A 22934-nucleotide genomic window follows, 5' to 3' on the forward strand; every position below is an offset into this window, starting at 1 on the left:
TGTGCTATGTTTATGGGTGTGCTCCAAGGAAGGCCTTAGGAGGGGAAGTGTGACCATGGTTTCACATGGTACAAGAACATTATGTAAACTTCCAAGTCAGACACAAACCCAAGAAATTGTAGCAAAAAATGATATTACCTTCCCCTTAAACAATTTATTATACTCACATAACAGGTACAAAAATTTTTTTAAAAGCCACTAATTACACTCCAATCATGATATTGGTTAAGCTAATAAAAGACTATAAAGTAACACACAGAATGCTACACCTGAGTCACAATTAGATTATGTGAAGAATGACACTCAAGACTGTGTCATTACAGGCATATGGAGGTGACTGAGTAAGAGTTTCTCAAACCATTCAAGGAGTGGTGGACCATCAAGAATGAAGGTCTCTTCTGGGGCTGGTACTGCATGGACAGTATTTGGTACCTGATGATCAACAAAAGTAGCAACACACCTACCTTAGGATACTAAGAAGTTATCAACAGACCAAAAAACCCTCTTCAGCTAGAAGCAGACCAGTTTCTGGGGAAGAAGTGTCCTTTCTAGAACTCGTATTTATTTTCAGATGCCATTCCTGTACCCAGAGGGCTCTCCTTTTACCTAAGAGCCAAGCCCACGAAGGCTGCAGTCTGGATGCTCCCCCACAGCAGAGTTCCACAGACAAAGCGACAGAGGTATTTCCTTACAGCAACTTAACATTAACTGCCCCTTAGTTTAGTCAAGAATGAGGAAAAGAAGTGTTGGATTTACCTTCTCTAGTTCATTCTACATTTTGTATTCTCTTACTGTCCTCTTCAAAATAAACAAGCCAATGTTTCTATCTCATTTCATTCTTTACAGACACACATACAAATAGATGGCAATGCCACAACATGAATTTCATCCAGCCCACACCACTTGTTCATGACTTCTGGAGGATACTAGCCTCCCTCCACACTTCTGTCACAACCTCTGTCAGGCTTTCCACAGAAATTACTCTCATCCACTCCCTTGTAGAGTGCAAAATTTACAACTTCACTACTGAAAAACTGCTAACAGAAGCAACAAGCACATTTCAGCTAACTAATCCATGAGAAGTTCAGACCGGGAAACATAAACTTTCTACCTAATAAGAGTGTGTTGATCACCATCAGATTATCTTACCAAGATGCCTTGGAGTGCAATCAATACAAAACAAATAAATTATTAATTGCTCCAAGTAATTAAATTCATCACATCCAAATAAAAATAACTGTTATTTTATATAACTGCTTCCAAAGCTCTGAAGGGATGTTATTGATCACTGGAGGACAGACAGATGTTTCACATGTTCACAGCTGATGAGGTCTGGATTTGCATTAATGACAGGGAAGGAACAGAGCCAACAGCCTCTGATGCAGAACAAACAGGCAGTGTGGCTGGTCATTCAATTGTGGGTCAGATCAAATATAAAGAAAAAACATGTCTAAACACATACACATGACCCCATCCTTCTCTAGGAGTGTCATTCATCTTAGAGCTTGATGTAAGCACTCAGCACTCAGGTCCTACTCCAAGGTTAAAAAAAAAAAGTCACTCACATATTCCCTCCTCCACTCCCCCAGTAAATTCTAACTCATTATTTAGTGCTAAAAAAAATGCTCTGCTGGCTAGTAAATATTTAAAAGCTGGTGACAGTGAATATTTGAATAAATGGTAAGCTGAACTTAAAGTTTTCCTTCCTCTGGTTCTTTTCCAGTTGTTCTCACTGGTAATTTGCCTGCAAGGTCCTGGTCGGTAGGCAGACAGTTGCTGGCTGGAAGCCTTTTCTGGCAGGAGGTGGCTGGCTGTGAACAACTGAGCTGGAGCATCCCTCAGTACATCCTGCGGATTCAGAGATCTCTGCAAACTCCTTCTCATTTTGGAGTTTTGTTTTGTTACTAATGAGACATCACTCAATCGATTCTCTTCCAGTTCCTTTGTTTCAGAATGCATAACAACAAAGCAGGGACACTGACTCATACCTCAAACATGCAGGAATAGGGACAATTGCCCACCTTTTTCATTCATCACCATCATTTTTAAAAGGACTGCTGCAGCAGTTCAACAGCACTAACATGATCGTAACTTAAAACTCCCACATAAGGCTGAGAGAGCAGATGAGCATTTTAAGGTAAAATGCACTGACAAGATTTTAGGAATCCCAGTCCAAGCACTCTGAACACAAGAAAGTCAAAGAGAGAATTAGTTAAGCTTAAAAGAAAGCTAAACATGACACAGTATGGAAACACTGCAGTGAGTTCAAAACAAACTCAGCTCTGTCCTACAGCAACACCACCACACCTAGATCACAACTGTGGGGTATTGCCAGTTTGTCTGGGTCCTGGAAAAGATTCAACTTTAACAGCTCTAATTTTCCTTCCCTTCAGGCACGTCCATCCTCTGCAAAGTTTTCCTTGTAGCTCCCTGCTTTCCCTTTAGTCTCTTCCTCTCTTTTCCCTGTACAAATTCCCTAGTCATCTCTCATTTCCCCCAGCTCTTTGGCCTTCTGCCATCCCAGTTGAGCAGATCTGGTACAACAGGAAGTTTTCTAGAAGTAACACTTAGGATTAAACTTATATTTCTGATTGTGTTATTTTCGTAGCACAACTTTAATAACAGCAAAGGCAATAGTGTAAAATTCCTTTTCAAGAAACTCATAAAAGGTTTACTCTCTTCCAAAACGTCCGCTACTGCCTACTCTTCTCAGTAGCATCAAGGCAATATACTGCCTTGAATTACGATGAAGCTTTTCATAATGCCCAGCTTCCCATCGCCATTAGTGAAAACTTGCAATCTGTGCTGTCAGGAGGCAGAGGGGAAATCCCATGCCAAGCAAGGGCACAGGGACTGTGGCCTTCTTTGCCTGTGGCCACAGCTCTATGAAGAACAATAGGTGACTGAAACCATTGTTAAAGGCGGCAGTTTGTGGAATTCACTGGAGAAGATTATTCTTCAGCATCTGCTGAAGGAGAAACTTTCAGTTATGAAGAATAATGGCTGTAAAGTGACCATTAATTTGGGGGGGAGGGTCTTCAAATTCAGCCTGTGCATAGATTTTTTGTAAGCTTTGACTACAGAGGAAACTGGAAAGCCTGGGCTATTATTCTGAAAACTACTGGAAACAAATTAAATTGAATATAGACTGCTAAATTTTTCTTCAAAGACTCATTTCTGTAAATTAACTCATGTTAACAGACTAATTGCAAATCCTCAGAAAAAAAGAAAGAATCCCTCTAATCAAAGAGTAAGTACTGTCATTCCAGGGATGATACGGTACATTTTTCACACATGACAGAGGTTGAATCCCTGATCTCAGCGCAAAATCCAACTTCACCTAACTACCAAGGCGTAAAGCATGGTAGTAAAGTACAAAATAAAAGAGGACAATAGAAGCCTTTAGGTGAGGAACCCTTTAGGTCCTCAGGCAAAAGAACTTACTGCAGGATGTCACAAGCCTTTAGAAATCATTTTCCAATGTGCTCAGGGCAAGACATCTTACACTGAATATTGCCAGAATACAGGAGTTTCCAGCACAGCACACCAATCCCTCACCCATTCCCAGCCAGTTCCCACCCTTATCAATTCCACATCACTGGTGTGTAGGTTTGCCATGTAAACCTCAGAAGTAAAATACTCAGATCAGCATAGACTGTTAATTCTACTTTATATCACTTAGCACTTTAGCATCTCGCACCAGTTCAAAAGGCTTTTACTGACCTCATGTAATTAATTCACCCCATCACCCATATGCGAAGCAAGGGAGTTTGTTAGCTGCCTTTTTAAAAACAGGGAAGACTTGAATAAGGAAGCCAGGTGACTGACTAAAGGCCACAAATGAAATCAGTTTGCTAGGACAGGCTCATACAACCAATAAAGTGTTGCAAATCACTGATCTAGATGTGAAAACAACCTATTGAAATTTGCAGATCACTAACATTTCTAATAACAGGGTTGATCTTAAAAGTTTCAAGCAGAGCATAGGAAGTAGCTCTAGGTCATCTCAGTAGCTTAGATACTGCAGGACAAAAGTTGATTCAAACTGCCCTGCCTCAGCTTACAGCTACATTTCATGAGCATTAAAAAGAGACAGGGAGAAGCAAAAAGCACCCATTTTCCACAAAGGCTGGGAGCTGAATTAGCCTGTTTGGCAGGCAAAAAGGCTGCTGGCTTTGCCACATGGTTCCATCACTGACAAGTTATTGCTCAGCTTCTCTTTCAGAGGAGGAAAAAAATAGAAGAGATCAACCATTACTTATAGTTTTCAAAATCCAAATCAATCTCCATATATTACTCTATTTATCTTACTGCTGGAGAACACATCTGCCATGTCTCTGTAAATCTCAACACATGCAGCAGAGTCTTGCCTAACACTTGCTGGGGCTTTTCACTTCCTCACGGCTGAAACCCTTGCTCACACCAGTAATCTGCAGATGGTCGCACCTGCTTAATAAAGGGGGCCCCCAGCAGTGACAATGCTGAGGCATACCAGCTCTAATGCACATATACCTACCTGTATGTCAAACCAACACATTGCTATTGACAGCCCCATAGCACTCCCAATAAGATCTGAAACTATTCTGACATCAAAAGAACATTCCATTAAAAATTTTTTTAAAGTGATCTAGAAAATTACTATGCCAAGTGAGGGTGCACGGCAAGACACCTACTTATCCACCATCGCTGCAATAAAGCAGCTAAGGATTATTTTATTTGGCCAGGAAAAAAAATGCATTTGTACTGGGCAAACAGGATTTTGCTATCAAAGCCCCTTTGAAAACATTCAGTCAGACAAGCAGGTTTAACTGACTCAGTATCCCAAAACTAGTCTCTAAAAGACAGACCTCAAGCCTTGCAGATAAAATAGCAAGAAAGTTCATTTCTCAGGGGTATGGGTATGACAATATGAATAAAGGGGAAAAAAAAGAGCATGCGGATTTTTCCCCCAAAATATTTTCTGAAGTTAGATAATGGAAAGATGAAGGCTTAAAATTGTATGCATTTATGTCTGTCTCTTTTTAGAGTCACAACCTGAACATCCAGTTCTTAACGGCACCTTCTGATCTATTAACACACACACTCTAGGAGGCCTATTACATTCAGCTGCAAGCTCTGTTTGGCCTAGACAGCTCCACTTGGGCCTGTTGTGTGTGTCTAACAGCATAGTGGGCACAAGAATAACAAACATCAGCAGGTTCAGGTGCCCCTGCACAAGGCAATGAGCTGGCTTTCACAGAGCCGGCATTCCAGGCTTCTGAGTCTCCACATTTATGGAATTCCTTTCTTATTTTAGAGGCAAGATTTTGACTTTCTTTAACTATAAAAGGAGAACGGATGAGGAGACAGACAGGCAGACAAAGATATTAACAGAGGCCCCAAGGGACCAGGAGAATAGCCTACCCTCTGGCTCCGGAGCGTGACACCTGCAGATTTGAAGTCGGGAAACTTGATGCCAGCAGTCTCAGGAACAGCCTGAAAGAGATCGAAACAGGATGTGTTGATGGAGGAAACACAAGATTTGATATAGACACTATATGAAGGGGAAACACTGTTTCCTGTGACAGAGAACCACCTGCTACAGCCACATGTCAGAGCGGAGGAAAGAGGAAAATCCCAAGCAAACTCAATGAGAAAAATACTCTAGTTCAAGTATCTTTGGAGAGCTCAAGACTTTTGCTTTTTTCTTCTTCTTTTTGTTTTTAAATGAACTTCTCTCCACAGATCCTTGCACTAATCCACACAAGCCTTAATCCTAACATATGCGTATTTGCACAGTATTGTCCTTATCTAACTTAGGCCCAGTTCAGTGATCAAAACAGCCCAACACTTCCCTAAATCTATGCTTTCCACTGCTAGCCCTCTAAGGAATGAGCTGAGAAACCTCTGATCTGCACCGATATGAGCCCACTAACGAGGATGTGCAGATCCTAAGGACTGCTCCCCTCCAGGGAGGCCAGCTATTTATACACATTTTGCCATTTGCCCATTCATTAGACAGTTTTCTTTCTTCCCCACTTCACATTTTAAGCATAGCATATAGGAAGGCAAATGCCTAATGCTGTCCTGCGAGAGAGAAGAGTATCTAGTAGCACTGGAATTACACAGAAAAAAAATTAATGCAATCCCTTAGAAATCTGTGCTGCTGAGCAAAGGACAAAGTGAGCACACTTTTAAATGATTAAACCACTCTGACGATACTGAAAAGAAAGCAAGGGACAGAGAACTAGTGGGAAAACACATGTCAAAACACTAGTTAGGATGTTCAATTTTTCTAAACCAGGGAATTTTACTGCCTGCAGAGCTTCACCTGACTAAATTTCTCCTCTTCACCATTCTCAAAAGTTCACAGCATGCAGGACCAATTCACTAGAATGGCAGCCACACTGACAAACTGGCATTATCTGCAGGGCCCTTTGCACTGAATGGTGTTGGCGCCTCTACACAGGTCAGTCACACTCATGATTCAATTAATAAGTGGCCACAGTCTCTACAAAATGCATGCTCAATCACATGTATTTCCAAAAGGAAGAGTCATCTCGAATCTCCTGATTCCTTTGGGACAGCATTTGCCATTCTTTCCCCATATTCCTCTGCTGAGAGGCTTTGTAGCTTGCTCTTTGTTCACTCCAGACAGGGCTAAGACAACCAAAGGTTGTCCCAAGATCATAAGAGATGCTACAGGACACTGACTTAATTCCTCATGTTCTCTGCCAATGACTCTCACACCTGCACCAACTATTTGTATGTCTTGAGGTGATGCCTTGCAAACCGCTTTGTGTGGCCAGGCATTCAGATCTTTCACAGTTATTTGTGTTCAGCCAAAAAACCACAGAGGTCACAGGAACAGATTTCTAAACATGACCACAATGGAAAGTGTATTCCCTAAATATCAACAGGGCTCATGAACTTGCAGAGAACCACTTTGATCTGTGGTAAGATGCAGCCTCTCCACTTGGACTACTAGAGATAAAGAAGACTGCAACCAAAAACTAACCCTCTCAGCTTCCTGTGGAAGAAGGCTGAGTCTCAGATACCCCAGACTTTCCCCCTCCAAGCTATTGCTGGGCAGCTTGACACAGGAGGCGAGGGTAAATCAAGATCTCTGGCTCAGCTGAGCCAACTCTGACTGCAGTCGGCACATAAGCAATTAAATGGGTTCTTTTGCCTTGTGTGCCTGTACATGCTGTAAACGCTTCAACCTCAATTGACTCTTTGGTAAATGATTTTCCTTTGTTGAAATGATGCTGATGCAGCTCCCGATTCAGATTCTTAGTTAAAATGCAATTTTTTTCTTAACATTTCCTGGCTATAGTTGGTAATTGACTCCTAATGGACTCTGTCATGGTTGAAATGATGCTAGTGCAACAACAGAAACTGCTTCTCTGCCCACCCTAGTAGCATGCCTATTCATTACATGCCTGCAGACAGGCACTAGCCCACAGGCAACGTTCAGGGCTGGACTCCCTCACCTTGGCATCCTCAACACGCTTCCAGTCCCATTCTCCATCACTACCCTTTTTTATAAGCAGTAACAAGCTGTTCTCTTTAGAATAGGATACACCTGCAGCGGGTGAGCTTTACCAGGTCAGCCCTCAAGCGAATTAATGCTAGAAGCAGAAAGTCCCCAGTGCTACTATATTCATTACTTGGGAAAAAAGAAAAAAGTTTTAAGGTAGTAGTGCCTAATGGGCACGCTTCATCAAGCAATAGTAGCATTCACTACTTCTCTCTTCACTCTGCAGAAACTCTTTGGGAAGACGATGATACATGTGCTCTGTGCTTACAATGAAGAGGGACAGGGATTCCTAGGGACTAGCTGGAAACATCCAAGATTTTTTAACAGCCCTTTTCTACTGAAGATGCAGAATTTAGTTCAGTCCATACCGTCTATTTTTTTCCAGGAAGGGAAATTGAGGTAACATCAAATGTGAACTGAAATCTCTATCTGGGCTCCTTAGACTTCACCTTGGCTCAGGGAGAAATGAAAAGTAATATTCCCCCACCAAATACAGAAGTTGCCCAGCAAGGCTGCTCTAATCACAGCAGAGGCTCAGGAGGGGCACATGTACCAACCTAAGTGAGATGCTGCTGTGACCTAGTAGTGGGAAAGGAAAGAGAAAATGGACTAGGAAAAGAAGGTGAAAGGCAACAAGTTTTGGGGAAAAAAACTATACAACAATATCGGCATGCTCTTGAGAGAAATAAGGAGACAAACACTTCTCTGTCATGGGGCATGAGTGGCTGGCTGGCACCATTTCAACCCATTTCTCAGGGCAAGGAAAGAAAATGGAATTGAAAAGAGCAGTTATCAAACGAGAAGAGGACAGATAACACACCAGGAGAGTCTGAGAAGAGCTGTGTTAGACTGTGCTGCCACAGACCATTCTGCCTTCCAAAAAAGTAACAGAAAATGTATCTGCCAGGAGGCAGCCATCAGCCACTCTCTCCCCAAGAGAAGTTGAGAGCCTGATCCCGGTAGAACTTCTGGAGGAAATAAACATTACCTAGATAGAGCACAAAGGGGAAAAAGAAAAAGCAAAAAAAAGAAAAAAACGCAGAAATGTTTACAGGCTTCTCTGTCTCCTTCTTCTGTGGCAGCTTCTTCTTAGGAGCCTTGCGCTCAGCCCGTCTCTGCTCAGTGGTGGTGTCAGCAGCTGTGATGAGTTTCTGCAGGTCTTGGGTTCTCTTTTCTCTTTCTTTCTTCCTAGTTTCGATTTTGCGGAGCTCCTGGATGAGATATTCTTCTTCTGCCACCTGCAGACCACAGTACAAAAACGCAGTCAGAGCAGTAGAGGAGACCTAGCAAGACAAGGGGGCCATCTAGTGATAGCAACTCTGCTCTAAGCCAGCCTGGGAATGCCCTTCCGCTCCCCTGCCCGATATCCTGCAGAGGACTCGGATTTGCAGAGCACATTATGCTTCCTAGTCTTATCTGCACCCATGATAATACCAATCTACAAACTAGCCCCTTAGTAACTAGATTCTATCCTGGCTTAATTATCGTGCTCACAATCCCAACCTTTTGGTTACCTCCACTAATAGAAGTTGACTTGCTTCTTGCTAACTGCCGTTCTGCGTGAAACAGGACAATAAAGTACAGAGAAAGCACCTGGAAAAGGAACACTATATGACAACATCTGTGATTTCCCCCTGCCCTTCAGCCACATCCATAAGCAACTAATCCCACTTCTAGACAAGGAGGCGAAAAGCACAAAGATAGAAGAGTGAAAGAAAAAAAATCCCAGGCATACTAGTTGCAAGTGCAATGGCTATGAAAAGTTAGTATTCTTTTGTATACCTTAAAACGACATGAACACAAAAACAGAAGCAGTGTTTACATGTGGCTGTTTCGTTCTCCAGTTTTTCCCTTTCCTACTCTCTAGTGTATTTCATCGATCTGCTGACTCAACCTGTATATTCATACAAATCATAAATCTGTTGGAGCAGTGCTGGTCTCTTCCTCCAGATACCTGCTCTGGTGTCCTATTGTACAGTCTTTCCAGTTGTTCCTTCCTCCGTCTCTCATGGCCAGCATCAAAGACTGGGATTTTCAGGTCTGTGCCTGGAGCAGCACGAATATTAGCCAATTTGGCACAGATGTGGTAATAGCGTTCCTTCAGGTCCTCCACCGACCTTTTCTGTGGAAGACATTGCAAGAGGACAACATCATGAAAGAGTCAATCAAAAACTCATGCAGTAGCCAGCTAAGGGCCTTTGGAGGAAGAATGTCAGACTGGGTATAAGATGTGATGCTTGGCAGAAGGATCAGCAGGGAGCCTTGCCAGGCTTGTGGGATCAGAGGGCTACCTGAAAGGAGTCCCCTTCTCTCCCCTTCAGCTTCTCCATCTAAGATGACAGTGGGGCAACACCTTATTTATCAATTGCTCAAAGACCCTGAAAACCAGAGCTATTGCCATCACATCACAGTCCTCTCACTTGCAAGGGCTGGCTTGGGCAGACGGGGATGGCAGCTTCATATAGTCAGCATGCACAAGAAAGCCATTCTCAAAGCAAAGAGCAGGATCTGAGCTTTCTGCTGAGAAGTTAGGATTTAACCACAAGACTGTGACACACATGCCGGAGGCTCTCTCTGAGCTGCTCCTGAGAACAACCATTTAACCCATGATCAAGAAGTTATTAGCTGCAACAACTCATTGCAGGAGTATCTGCCCATCATTGCACTATGCTGCCACAGAATCCAAGCTGTGTTTCCTTACTACAGGCACTGAAAGTGTTTGAGCTTCCCAGCTAGGCACTCATTATTCTACTTTGCTACCTTCCCTTCATCAGAGATTTCAAAGGGCAACAAAAGCCTCCAGCCTTTGGAGCTATTCTATGGGAGGCACATCATTCCCCTATGTCACCAGGGAGCAGGGAACCAGTAGTCAGTTGAGATTTAAGATCCTGACACGAGAGTTGCACTTTCTGACTACTGATGGTCACTGCTTCATAGAACAGATGATAGAAACCGGCATCAGGTTAGATCACAAATGAAGAGCAGCATCAGGAAAAAACCCAGGAGCCCAATCCCCCCAAAACCATTAGAAGATCCATCTCCAAGGACCTAGTCTAGAACCTAGGAGTCCTCACACCTACCCTGCTCAGTTAAACAAAATTCTCAACTGCCTTCCCCTTAGAGGATGATGAGCTATTCTCCTGGCAGGAACAAGCCTTCTAACTTTCTAATAAAATGCAACAGGGAATGAGCGCAAGTCACAGTGGATTTAATTATAAACAAAGCAAGCAGCAATGCCCTGTGCTGGAAATTCAATATTCCTTGCTGCCAATAATTCATTATTTTCCCCTAATTAAGTTGATATAAAGGGTAATTTGCTCTTTGCAGTGTAGCAAGCCCTGCATGTGCCATAGTAGCAGGTTGTTAGCAGCACCTTGGCCCTTGGGACTCACCTTGAACTGCTGGTGATCATAGCGGTCATGAATCACCACAAAGCGCAGGTCAAAACGCCGAGCCAGGTCAAAGAGGTGGTCTGTCTCAGCTTTGGTCCATGCATCGTCATGTAGATACATCTGATATTCCTGCTCCGAGTAGACAGGTACCTGCACTGTCTATGCAGGGAAGAGAAAAGCATGGGAGCTCTCTTACAGTGCTGCCCTTCCTCAGCCACTGCTAGTTGATGGTTAGAGAACTAGAGTCAAAAGCAAGAGCAGGGCACTGACAGGAGAAAGCAAAGGATCAGGGAGGCACTGCCAGGACCTTGAGCAATAGGAACTGATAGGGAGCGTGACGGACCAGGCAGAAGCCTTGATAGGGAGCAACTTGTGATCTTAAAGCTGCTAATGTGGTGTTCTGAGGAGCTTATTGGGAACTACTGCCTTCTCCTCAGAGCTCTGCTAATCTTAGATATCAGCAGCAAATAGCAGACACAGGCCATCAGCCCATATCCTGACAACAGGTTTTCAAAACTATCAGGCTAACCTGAAAGCAAAGCCAAGGTTCTACCAGCCTCCTTCCATTCCTCCCATACAGCATCACCATTACCTGACATCAACTGCTCTGACAGTTGACTCTGTTTGGGTTGGGACATGCTCATTTGCCTGGAAGGAATGGGACAGGCAAAAGGCGATCCCTAGCCTTTAGCAAAGCAGAAAGTCTGCTACAAAACCCACTTTCCTCTCACAGCACTGTCTGCACCAAACATGAAGATATGAACGACTGAGTGCAGTACAGCTGAGGGCAACAAACCTGGAAAACAATTTTGCCCTTCCCTTCCTCATTCACCCCTTCCCCAACAAAGCCAAAGGACTGAATGACAGTCCAACTCCAAGTTCCCAGGTGCCTAAAAGGCCAAAATCATGCTGCTGTTTGGAACTGCTCTAAAAGGGCTCTACCCTAAGCACTAGTGTGACACAAATATTAAGGGAATAGCAGAAATGTTCACTGTATTAGGAGAAGTCCTAGTATATAGCAATACAGAAGTGTAAACAAGTTTGTGCTTTCCTTTCTTACCCCCACCACTTCTCCTTGCACACAAGATTTACTGTCTTATGAGTTCCCACCTCCACAAGAAAACATCTTGTGTGAATAGCACACACCCTTCAACACCTCCATACTCTCCCAAGTCCTACATCAGGGAAGTTAGAATCCTCACCAACCCCACACAGCCCAAAGGATTGTCTCTGAGCCTCCAAATTACAGTCTCCTTAGATCTACTGCCTTTCTCCCATCACCTAGACAAGGAAACATAAGGATGAAACTTACCACTTGGGGATACTTCTTGAATGTAGAGGTGCAGTGTATCTCCACCAGCAGAAAAGCTATCCTATTAGATGCCCTAAGATCATGAGTTAGTTCAAATGTCTGCAGAAGTCATGTAAGCTTTTCTTGTGGCCATGCAACCCAATATTTAATTTTGCACTGTATGAAACACCTCAAAGACTGGAGTAGCAGAAAAGGGAATAGATTCAGTAGTGCATGAGAGCTAGAAACAAGAACCTCTGTCAGAAGGTGGGAACTCATCAGCTGGGAAACGTGAGCCAACCACAGGATGACTAAGAGTTCAAACATGACAGTCATGAAAATGAAAATATAAACCTCACAAAGGGATTTCCAGCAGAAACTGGCCAGGTTTCAGTTACACTGAGATCTTGCCAAGAATACCAACTATAAGTCCACTGACCCATGTTCAGGAAAGATGAACTAAAATGGGAACAAGTACAGAGAAGAGCAACTGGGATGAGTAATGGGGTGAGCAGCTTGTCTTCCCTCAGCACATTGGAGAGAAAGGAGCCTAGCAAAGGAAGTCGGAAAGGGAATCTGACTCCAGGCTTCAGGTGTGTTAGATGGAGAGAAAAGAACGCCCACAGGAAGAGAAGAACAACTGAAATAAGGACAAAGAAATTTGCTTGCAAAGAAATGCCAATTTAACATGAAAAACTTAACCTGGAAATGAGAAACAGAGCAGAGACAGTCTGGAACAGCTTCCTAAGAAGTATGGACGCAGGAAAACCCAACTGCTTTTCAGATGGAACTTGATCAGTTTATGAATATGAATTTTTCTGCCTGAAAGAGCTGAGAAGAGAAAGCAGCAGCCCAGAAAACCCCTCTCAGTTCTATATGCACACCACTAACTCACACAGTGAGAGGCATTAAATTAGCTAAAACTGCTCAGGAAAGATCCTGGAGCCAAAAGATAGTTCCATGGAAACATCAGCACAATGCTGAACAGTTGTGAAAAGACAACCTGAACAGTAAAAATGATCAGAAAAGACACACAGTCAATGTGTAAATCCACCATGCTTCTACAACTGAAACGTGTGCTCCCAGCCCACCCATTTCAAAAGAAAGGATATTCAGGAACACTGCTGACCAAAGGTACAGAAGGGCAGATTATGTCAAATTACAGAAAATGCAGCACACAGAAAGGACGATTTACTATGTCTTGCAACACAGGAATTCAAGAGGCATCAAACGGAAGTGCCCAGGCAGCAGTTTTAAAATGAATACAAGAAAGCACCTTTCCACACAGTGCAGAATTCACCTGCAGAACTCATTGCAACGGGACGTTCATAAAGCAGCTGGGCCTTTCTGCACTGAAGGCACCTATCAAGGACACTTAAACACAAACTCCGGGTTAAGAAATCCCTATGCCAAAGACTGTCGGAAGCTGCCAAGAAATGTTCTACATTTACTCCATTCTCATACTCCTGTCTTAATTCTTTAATAATGATAGTTTAAAAACAGGATACTGGCTGAAACAGGCCTTTGCTCTGACACCAGTGAAGTGCTCTTACACTCGTATGTTCTTAACCTGGGTAAAAGGTCAGTGTACACTGTGAAACCCAGGTTTTTCTTTCAGATTTCACAGTGAAGGGTGAGGATCTGGCTGGAAAACTGGGAGCACAGAGGGAAGACAGAGCAATTGAGCAATGATGCAGGAGTTGTGTTAAAGAGCTTGTGTGAACAGTGGGACAAACTATACAGGAAAATGGTCTCGTGCCAAGGAGAGGCAGGGGGATAAATGGGCAGAAGTATCAACCATGGGAGGAGGAATCAGCAGAGGTGTCTGGAAAAATAACTAAAATTCCTCTGACATTAGCAAATATCTGTGAAACTCCTTGTCAGTGCCTTCTACCCCTCAAGCACTGATCCACACCAAAGGTAACAACCTGCTCTTACTATTAAGTAATTGTGCATGCGCTCTGCAGATGGCAGAGGTCTATACCACTAATCTAAAGGCTGCAGCCTTGCTTACGACTGTTTTCCCCATCAATTCACGGTACATGATAAAGTTTGGGAAACAAGAACTGTGTAATTACAACACCCATGTGTGGCCCACTCTGATAAACTTGGTTGAACTTGGCCAAAAACTGTTACAGCAATAAAGTCTCAAAGACAATTATATTTCCAAAGTTTCCCTTGAACAAGTAACTAGGCAGGTGCCTTGACTAAGTGAGTCATGCTCCAGACTTCCACCCCAGATATCTGAGAAGAGATATCACAGAAGGTTCTTACCAGTGTCCCAACAAGATGGAAAGTATCAGTCAGAGCTTGAACGTCTAACATACAAGGTCACACAACAACTTAACTCTGCAGGAAACCAGATTCTGCTAGGGCTCTGTGAGTTAAAATGCTGTATACAGTTACACAAAAGCAGAGCTTTTGTGGAATTACATGACCACACACTTAAAAAAAAAAAAAAAAATTGCATCTTGAAAGGAGTTAAATTAGATTTCAGAGGCACCCTAACTGCTCCCTCCTAACTTCTGAGGTCTTGACTTTAAAATATAAATGTTGATATAGTTTCCTTTGCGCATACACATGAAAGCACTAACCACTCAAAGTAGATATATATGGGACAAAAGATAGCAGAGACTACAACACATTGTGACAATTTAAGATGCAAAGAACAGGGTACCACACCACATCATTACCACAAGGGCAATTTCACAAGGAATGCAATGTAATTCAGCATCTGGGCTGGAATTTGGCCAAGAGGCTGCAAGCCAGCTTTTTGGCCAAGGAGCTTCAAGTGAAGCTTTTCATACTGGGCAAGATAACAAGACCTCTGACTTTAAAGTCTTACTTAGAATAAAATATCTTTTACCACCCAGAGCCTGTAATCAGGGAGAGGATGTTGGTTAGGAACTGAATATGATGGAACAGTGCCTGCTGCTCACAACACCCCTGAAAAATGGAGGTGCTCTGGCAAGTACCGACCACATACTGAGACCATTTAGCTTGAAGGATTAGAGACATCACAATCTGAGGTCACAAGGCTGCAAGTCATGCTGCAATTTAAAATGTAACCGCCAAATCTAACTTAGCTTTATCTGAGTTGAAAGAAAGAGTCTCCTGTCTAGGCAGTCAAGAAGCTGACCAAAGGCTAGTTTCCCATTGCTATATATATGTTGTTGTTTGAAAGCACTTCCACTTACTTTATTGAACCTGGCAAAAGGGTAGTCTTTCCCTTCCTCTGCTGCTCTCCTCCAGTGGTAGAACATGGCTCCATCTTTTCTTGCTGGGTTGGTAAAGGGCATCCATTTCCAAGGGCGAACTTTCTTGGACCCCAGTTTTGCTTTGACTGTTCGATAACCCTGAGTTGTATCACTTGGTAGCAGTGGAGGTGCATCCCTGCAGCAGAGAAAAGCACTGGCTGAACAGGAGTATGAGGCAACCCAAAAAAAAAAAACAGGAAGGTTTCAGACTCAGAGTAGGCTTGGTCACCCTGACAATTAGCAGGGGGGGAGGGGTAAGCTGATTTTAAACTTTATTCTAGATTTTGAACTTCCCAGAGTGAAAGACTAATATGCTCAGCTCCTCCATGACACTTTAGTCTTGAGTCATACAACAGCTCCAAACTCCTCTAAATCAACTCTTATGTACTCCAAAGGAGAACGAAACCCACAGAGGTAAAAAGGATGAGGAAACCATTACATACTGCCAGAGAAATAAGATTCACTATACATAAACGCAGAGTTATATGCATCAGAGGACAGAACAGATACCATGGATGGGTCTGAAAGGAAGAAATATCTGGAAAGGAGACAATAAAAGAGACCTCTGGTGCATGGGCACAGTACATTGCAAGCTAAATACAAGTTGCAGCAGAATTCTTTTTGCAGAAATAAAAGCAGATGTTATTCCCAATTGTGCATAAGAGAGAATTAGATATGGAAGGATAAAAAACACGCCTTTCCCACAGTCGCCTGTTGTCCTTGTACCTATTTCATCTCACATGCAGACAAAATCCCTCAAATTCAGACCAGAGAAAGAGTATACCCTGAAAGGCACAAAAGGGGGCCAAGCACAAAGAGAAATAAGTTTGGGAAGCAAGATGGTCCATGATTTCAAGTGGGATGCTGCGTTGCTGCCAAAAACTCAGGCTACGCCACAACCTGCACAGATAACCATAAGATCTTACTTTTTGTCAGAGTAGAGGAGTGCATAAACTTCTCGGTGCATTCCCTCCGGCCTCTTAAATGTCAACGTCTCTGAAGATTTCTTGGATTTTTTCTGAAATAAAAGATTTAATTTTGGATTCATAAATGGCAATTTCTGAGGGAACATAAGTTATATGACCTGGTGCCCTGTGATGTTTTTCATTTTATCTGTTCATCTGTTTTTAAGTGCCTTGGATTTCTCCAGGGAAGTACTCATTCTAAGTGGAAGACATCAAAAAACTGAGCAAGCCCACTTACAGTGGTAGCACTCATCACTGCTGAAACTTCATTGTTAAACACAGGCACTTAGTATCCAAGTTCAAAATCTGGCTTCAGCTATTACTCACTAAGTCTTTCTTCACTAGGTAAATACTGTCTCTACCTAAAGATACTAATGCATAATAAGTGATCTCTCTACCTTTTGGAGAAGACAGCAAGGAATGTCTTCCCACCCTCTTAGTTTCTGCCACTCTGTTCTGCAGCAATTCCAGTTTTTACCAGTGATCAAGTGAAGATAGCTCTGCTCATACAGTAGTTCCATATCAAAACTATCAGTATCACCCACAAAAGTAAAACCTCCCCCTGCTGCAGGTCTCCCATTTATATACCAAAGGATTTTTTGCTATAGCTTCTTCATATTAGCTTTGAAATGTTAAAAGTAGAGTTTATTTAGGGCAGACTAATAACTCAATCTAGTCCTTAAATCCTTATTGGAGTTGGTCATTTCTAAGACACATTCCACCTTTTCTCATACCGCATGTATGACTTTAAAGTAATCAAATTCAGATAGATATATTAAGAACTGCATTATTAAGGTACATTTTATTTGAACAAGCTGAGCTTACTGATTAGTCCAGGGCATTCCAATTTAGCTTAATTATACCATCTTTGTAATTATTTACTGTGTCACTACTTATAATTGCTTATTTACCATATCACTACCCACTTTTAAATCAAAACGTTTTGCAATAGTAAATTTAGCACTGTATCGTATTAAATCTGCACAGTTACCTTCATCAAGCAAATTCAAAATCCCATAAAACCTGTATCAGCTTGGACTACAACTATTTTCCATAAAACCATCCTAACAGACATTCATTATATGAGTACCTTTTCACTCCTAATCAAATACCATTCTCTTACCTTGTCCATCACTTTGCTCCGGAGCGATGTAAGGCCAACCAAGGCAGTTATCCACAGGTCACCATGACACCCTGTTTGAATACTGACTTCTGGAATTCCCCCAAAGTTCCAAGATTTATTGAAAGGTAGTATCAGCAGGCCAGAGATCACTTCAGCCAGCTCTTTTAGGAGCTGAGTACAAATTACCCGGTCCAGTTGATTTAAATGTTTTTATGCCTACTAATTTTTCCCTTTAACATTCTCAGTCACTAATGGACTGGAAAGCACTTCATCGTTCTCATGTGATTTAAATACATCAGTCTGTTCCTTTTCTAATTCCAAACAGAACTATTTCTTGAGCAAATTCTGCATTGTTATTAGTAATTCTGGTCTCTCCACATGGTAATGGCTTATACTTTTGCTATGATTTTTTTCCCATCCTGGTACACTTTTAAAAAATTCCCTCTTCATTTTTAATTGTTCTAGCTATACATATTATTTTCCTCCTTTTTTTAAGTCTTTTCAGATAAGTGAAACTGACGTCTTCCCTTTTCTAACTTTAAGACATATATCTACTATTGATTTTTCTAACATATTTCCCCTCCCACTTTCTAAAGAAATATTTCTATTGCACTAACTCAGTAATTTTTGGTTTTATCACCTTGCCCTGGCTTTTAGTTTTAAGAAATTATCATTCTTCATTCAAAACAAGGCTAGCTTGCCCTCTATATGCTCCTTCACCAGTGTGTCTGTGAAGCGAAACAGGGAGCATCCTGTGAGCACCAGTGACCACACATACCCATGGGGATATACTGCTTGGGACAGCTGGTTCACTGTGCGCTCCCTAACATGAGTACATTGAGTACGATCACTGGTCTGTGCTGATGCCTCCAGCTTCTTCCACCACAGACAACAAGAAGAACGGAATAGTTTTCCCATGGATGCTATCCTTTTCTATCATAGGATCAATTTCTATACTTTGTAAAAATTTAGACTATTTCACTCGTGGTTGCAAGTGGTTTTCTGTACTCCTCCCCTAAAACTCTCATCGCATCTCTCCTTCTCTCTTTGCATTAAACAGGTACATTTAAGGAGAAACTCGTCTTATTCTGTCTTTCAAGAAAAAGATTGACCTTCATCAGTATCTCTTCATGCCCCTACTAACTAACACACAAACGCATCTAAATCAAAGAACTCACAACTCTGAGCAGTCAGTAGCACAACAGCACAAGCTGAAGCCAGCCTATGAGCTGCTCACTGAACACACGCTTCCCATCAAAACAGCTGATAACTGGGGATTTTAACACTTCAACCTTTAAGTTACTGATGCTCACCAGTTTTTGGATACACTAGTTACACTATGCTTTCTATTCCCTGTAAGACATCAAACCACTACATTTTCCTTGAAAAAAAAAACAAACATTTCAGTGGAGACAGGCAAAGACAGGAAGTGCTTTCAGGGATGCAGTAATTCACCAATATGCAGGCTTCACTTCAAATCCCTGTGGTGTCTGTAACAGAGAGCTTTTAGGGAATTCATCTCTTCCCTTGTTTCCAAGCATCTCTGTGACTTGTAACTAGTTAAGAATTAACTTTCACCACACCTGGCAAAGCAAGGGACTGCTAAAATCTTGTCTGACTTTAAGATACAGAAACAAGTAACATACAGCAGTGTATCACAGATGCATCACATAACAGCACATGTCCTTAACAGGGGTCACTCACTTGTCTCTCTCAGTTCTCCCACGTCCCAGACACACAACTTCCCCACAAGAGGAAGGTTTGAAAACATTCACCATTTGGCCATGTCACACAGTATTTTTGTCTGCAAAAATAAGACTGCACTACATTATTTCTATCGCCTTTCAGGCTAGAATTGTAAACAAATTTCCCACTTTCCCACAACATGGCAAATTTCAGAGCCTGATGAAACCATACCGGGGTCAAGCCTAGCTCTTAGGGCACCACTCACACAGCTCCAGCTTAAATAGTGCCCAAAATGCCATGCCACATGTAACTAAGAAGAGGGGGAGCCTGGGAATAAGGCCTTGCACATATTTCCAGATAGTCCTGAGGAGCCCCAAAATGGACTGTGGCCAAAATGTGCTTTATTCCATCTTTTTTTTTTCCCAAAAACGTCGTATCCACAGCCAGCAAGCGCCTAGAAAATGAGCTCGAGGTCCTTAAAGCGCCGCGCGTTACCTTATCTGAGTTGATGATGTCCTTCTTGTTGATGGTGCCCGTGTTCTCCGACTCCACGCCGCCCAGCTCCAGGATGTCCCGCACGTCCGCGCCCGTCGCCATCTCGCCGCCCGCCCGCGCGTGCCCGTCCCGTCGGCCTGGCTCTGCCGGGGCAAACCGCGGGACCGGGGGTCAGCGCCGCCCTCCCGCCGGGGCTGAGCCCGCCCGCACACACGTGCCCGCCGCCTCCCCCATCTCCCCGCAGGGCCGGTAACGGCGGGCGGCCGCGGCCGCCCCGGGGCCCGGCCGGGCCCTGCCCGCCGCGGCGGCCCGCGACCCCCCGAGAGGGCATGGGCCGGGCGAGGCGCCGCCGTGGGGAGGCGGGGCCCCCGAAGCGTCCCGTCCCGTCCCGTCCCGTCCCGTCCCCGTCCCCGTCCCGCTCTCACCCGCGCCGGCTCCACAGCCACCGTGCTCCCGGACGGCGCGGTCAAGATTCTCGCCCGGGCAGCGCTACTTCCGGTCCCGCCAAGAAGCGCCCGGAAGTGCCCGGAGCCTTTTGGGCAGCGCACCCCAGAGCTCGGAAGGGAGGAGGGAGCGGGGGTGCCCAGGTTGCGTGTTCGCGTCCCGCTTCCGGCAGATCGCCCCGCCACCCCAAAATCCCCCCTGGGCCCTGCATGCCCGGCATCACCTCCTCTCCCGAACGGCTCCGAAATAGCAGTGGTGGAATAGGCTCTCTAGCCAGCCCGAGGCAGAGATCTAGATTGGGCTGGACGAGGGGGCCGCGTGAACCCCGTTTCCCTGCCCCCCGCCAGCTCGCGGCGGCCGGGAGCCTCGGCCGCAGGGTGCTGGGTACCCGGGCCGTGGACGTGCGGCCCCGCTTGGGCTGGTGCCGCCCCGGCCAGGCCTGCAGGGTCCCGGCGATGGTGGGGAGCCGGCCCAGGCCGAGGGGGCTTCGGCAGCTGCGGTGGAGCGGGAGGGCGGGAGGGAAACACGCTGGCGGGGGTGCGTGGGGTACGTCAACCCCCCTGGGGACGGGCCTTGTCCCCGAGAGGGCCGGCGGCTCGGGACGCTGCTCCTTGCCAGGAGATGGCAGCATGGCCGCTCCCGCCCCGGGCTGTCCCATGGCTGGGGGCCGGGGTGACCCTGGGCTTCCCCCTGCACCAGCCGCCCCGGCCCCGGGGCGAGGTCGCAGTGCGGGAGAGACCCCCTGTCCCGGCGGGCCACAGCTGCGGGGCGGGCGGCCCCAGGGACAGAGAGCTGCGGGCGCCGCCGAGGTCTTGCCGGGGGGCTCCCGGCGTGGGTCCCCCATCATCCCGGCGTTCTCCCGGTCCGCCGTGGCTCAGGAGACGGGGTGCCGGACGGCCGCGGCCCTGGGGTGGCTACGACGGGTGCGGGGCAGCAGCCGGCGCCTCCGCAGCCCACCGGGACCGCAGGGGCCGCCCCGAGCGCCGCGCCGAGCTTCGTAAGGAGCTTTGCGGCCTTCTCCCTCGGCGCCGGCGCCCGGTTATCGCGCCCTCGCGCTCCGCCCGCGCGCGGGGACCTGCCGGGCTGCGTGAGGCTCGGCGCCCGGGAGCTGGCGGAGGCAGCGCCGCGGCGGCAGTGCCGGGTGGCCGGCTGCCAGGCGGGTGCTGCTCCGCCTGGCACGCTCGGGCCGCGGTTCCCAGCGCGGTTCTTAGGAAGAGCGTGCGTGTTACTCGGCTTCGCGCTTGGCGGGGAAACCCTCCCGACGTGCTCCAGAGCCGCAGCGTTCGCCCGAGTCTGCAGGCGGTCGGCAGTGAAAGCTTGAGTAACGCTGACCTGTCTCGTACCGCTCGGGAAGGGAGGAAAGGGGGGACGGGAAGGGCGGGAAGCTGCTGCGTGGGGCAGGAGCGAGGCTGCCTAGCGGGTCCCTGACGGGTCCGCCTGCCGCGGGAGGTCTCAGCGCAGGGCGCGCAGACCCCGGGGGGATCCGCCGGCCGCCTCGGAGGGTCCGGGAAAGGGGATCCTTCTCCTGCACCTCAGCCCCGATAGCAGGGAGCCGCGTCCGAGCTGCTGTGGTTCCCGACCCGCCAGCGATCCCTTCCCGGCTGTGCCGGCTCTGCACCAGCTCCCAGCCAGCGCCTTCCTCCAGGACCACGAGGGGAATGCCAGTGCCCTGCCAGGCGGCGGTGACACCCCCAGAGTGTCGTTTGTTGTCCCCAGGCATCGTTTGACCCCTCTTCTGTCCCACCCCACACAGTTGCCACTGAAGAAGGTGACTTTTAACATCTCGGGCCTTCTTCCCACAAGCGAAGGTCCCTGGCAAGGACGGAGCCAGCCCCGAGGTTGCCCCGTTCCAGCCCCGTTTGCTCGCAGCTGCACCACATCCATCCTAGTCCTGGTCCCCGTCAACACGCAGCTTTTCACGCAGAATGCCTCTAGCCTGGCTAGAGACCAAGGCAAGGACACAGCGGACACTAAGGGAAGAGTGTCAGGATGGCATGTGTGTACGTGACCTGCCCCAGGACGCTGTCTTGCCCTCCTGACATCTGGCAACTTGTGCTTTAGGAGCTCCCTGAGCCAGAGGCTGCCTCTGGAGCAGGCTGCCGGGTGTCCCATGTAGCAGGGGCCCGTCCGCTGCGAGTGGCACAAGGGCTCGGCCTTTCCCGGACCTTCACCGCAACAGGCTGCTGCCCAGGTGCCCAGGGGGCCTTGGCCGTCTCTCTCCCAGGACAGTCCTTGCAGGCTCCCCGTGCCCACAAGCCTTTCCTCCCAGCGTTGCTGCAATTCCCCAGCTCCCCAAGACAGCACAACCGCTCCCGCACATGACACCCCAGATGGGGCATGCTGGGCTTGTCCTGCAGGTTTCTACTTTGCTCCCCGATCCTTTCCTAAATGTTTCTAGCACCCTCACTAGCTCCTTTGCCTTCGCTGGCCCGTGGTGGTGACCCCGTCCCCCCCGAGGCCGGCTGCCGAGGCCGGGCTGCCTTCCCCAGCGCTGCCTCCCTTTGCATCCGCTGGCACTGCCTCATCCCCTGCTTTACGGGGTAACTTGACGCCGTCCCTTCCCCAGCTCTTCACAGCTCGGCTCACGCTGAAGAGCTTGGTAACAGCAGAGCAAGAGCACTTCTCTCTTCACCGCCCTCGCTTGCAGGCCGTTCGCAGGTTGTTCATGAAGAAGTTAAACAGCACTTTTAGGAAACAACAGATCCTGATTCAAAATCCAGAGGCAGATGGCCATTCCGTGGCCTCGGGCTTTGATTGTATCC

General features: G+C 46.3%; 1 protein-coding gene across 2 annotated transcripts in view; it reads right to left on the reverse strand.

Annotated features, from left to right (window-relative positions):
• Positions 1–20346, reverse strand: part of DMAP1 (DNA methyltransferase 1 associated protein 1) — a 35764-nt gene extending 15418 nt beyond the window's left edge. For both annotated transcript variants that reach the window (XM_062581495.1, XM_062581494.1), the window contains exons 1-8: positions 20154–20346; positions 19729–19871; positions 16386–16477; positions 15400–15595; positions 10912–11070; positions 9474–9641; positions 8572–8757; positions 5404–5475 (exon numbers count right to left, since the gene is read on the reverse strand). In XM_062581495.1, the coding sequence (XP_062437479.1) occupies positions 5404–5475; positions 8572–8757; positions 9474–9641; positions 10912–11070; positions 15400–15595; positions 16386–16477; positions 19729–19830 (975 nt within the window). In that variant the 5' untranslated portion in view covers positions 19831–19871; positions 20154–20346. The remainder of the gene's footprint in view (positions 1–5403; positions 5476–8571; positions 8758–9473; positions 9642–10911; positions 11071–15399; positions 15596–16385; positions 16478–19728; positions 19872–20153) is intronic.
• Positions 20347–22934: the final 2588 nt, after the last annotated feature.

This window comes from Rhea pennata, chromosome 8 (assembly GCF_028389875.1).
Source record: "Rhea pennata isolate bPtePen1 chromosome 8, bPtePen1.pri, whole genome shotgun sequence".
Lineage (NCBI taxonomy): Eukaryota > Metazoa > Chordata > Aves > Rheiformes > Rheidae > Rhea > Rhea pennata.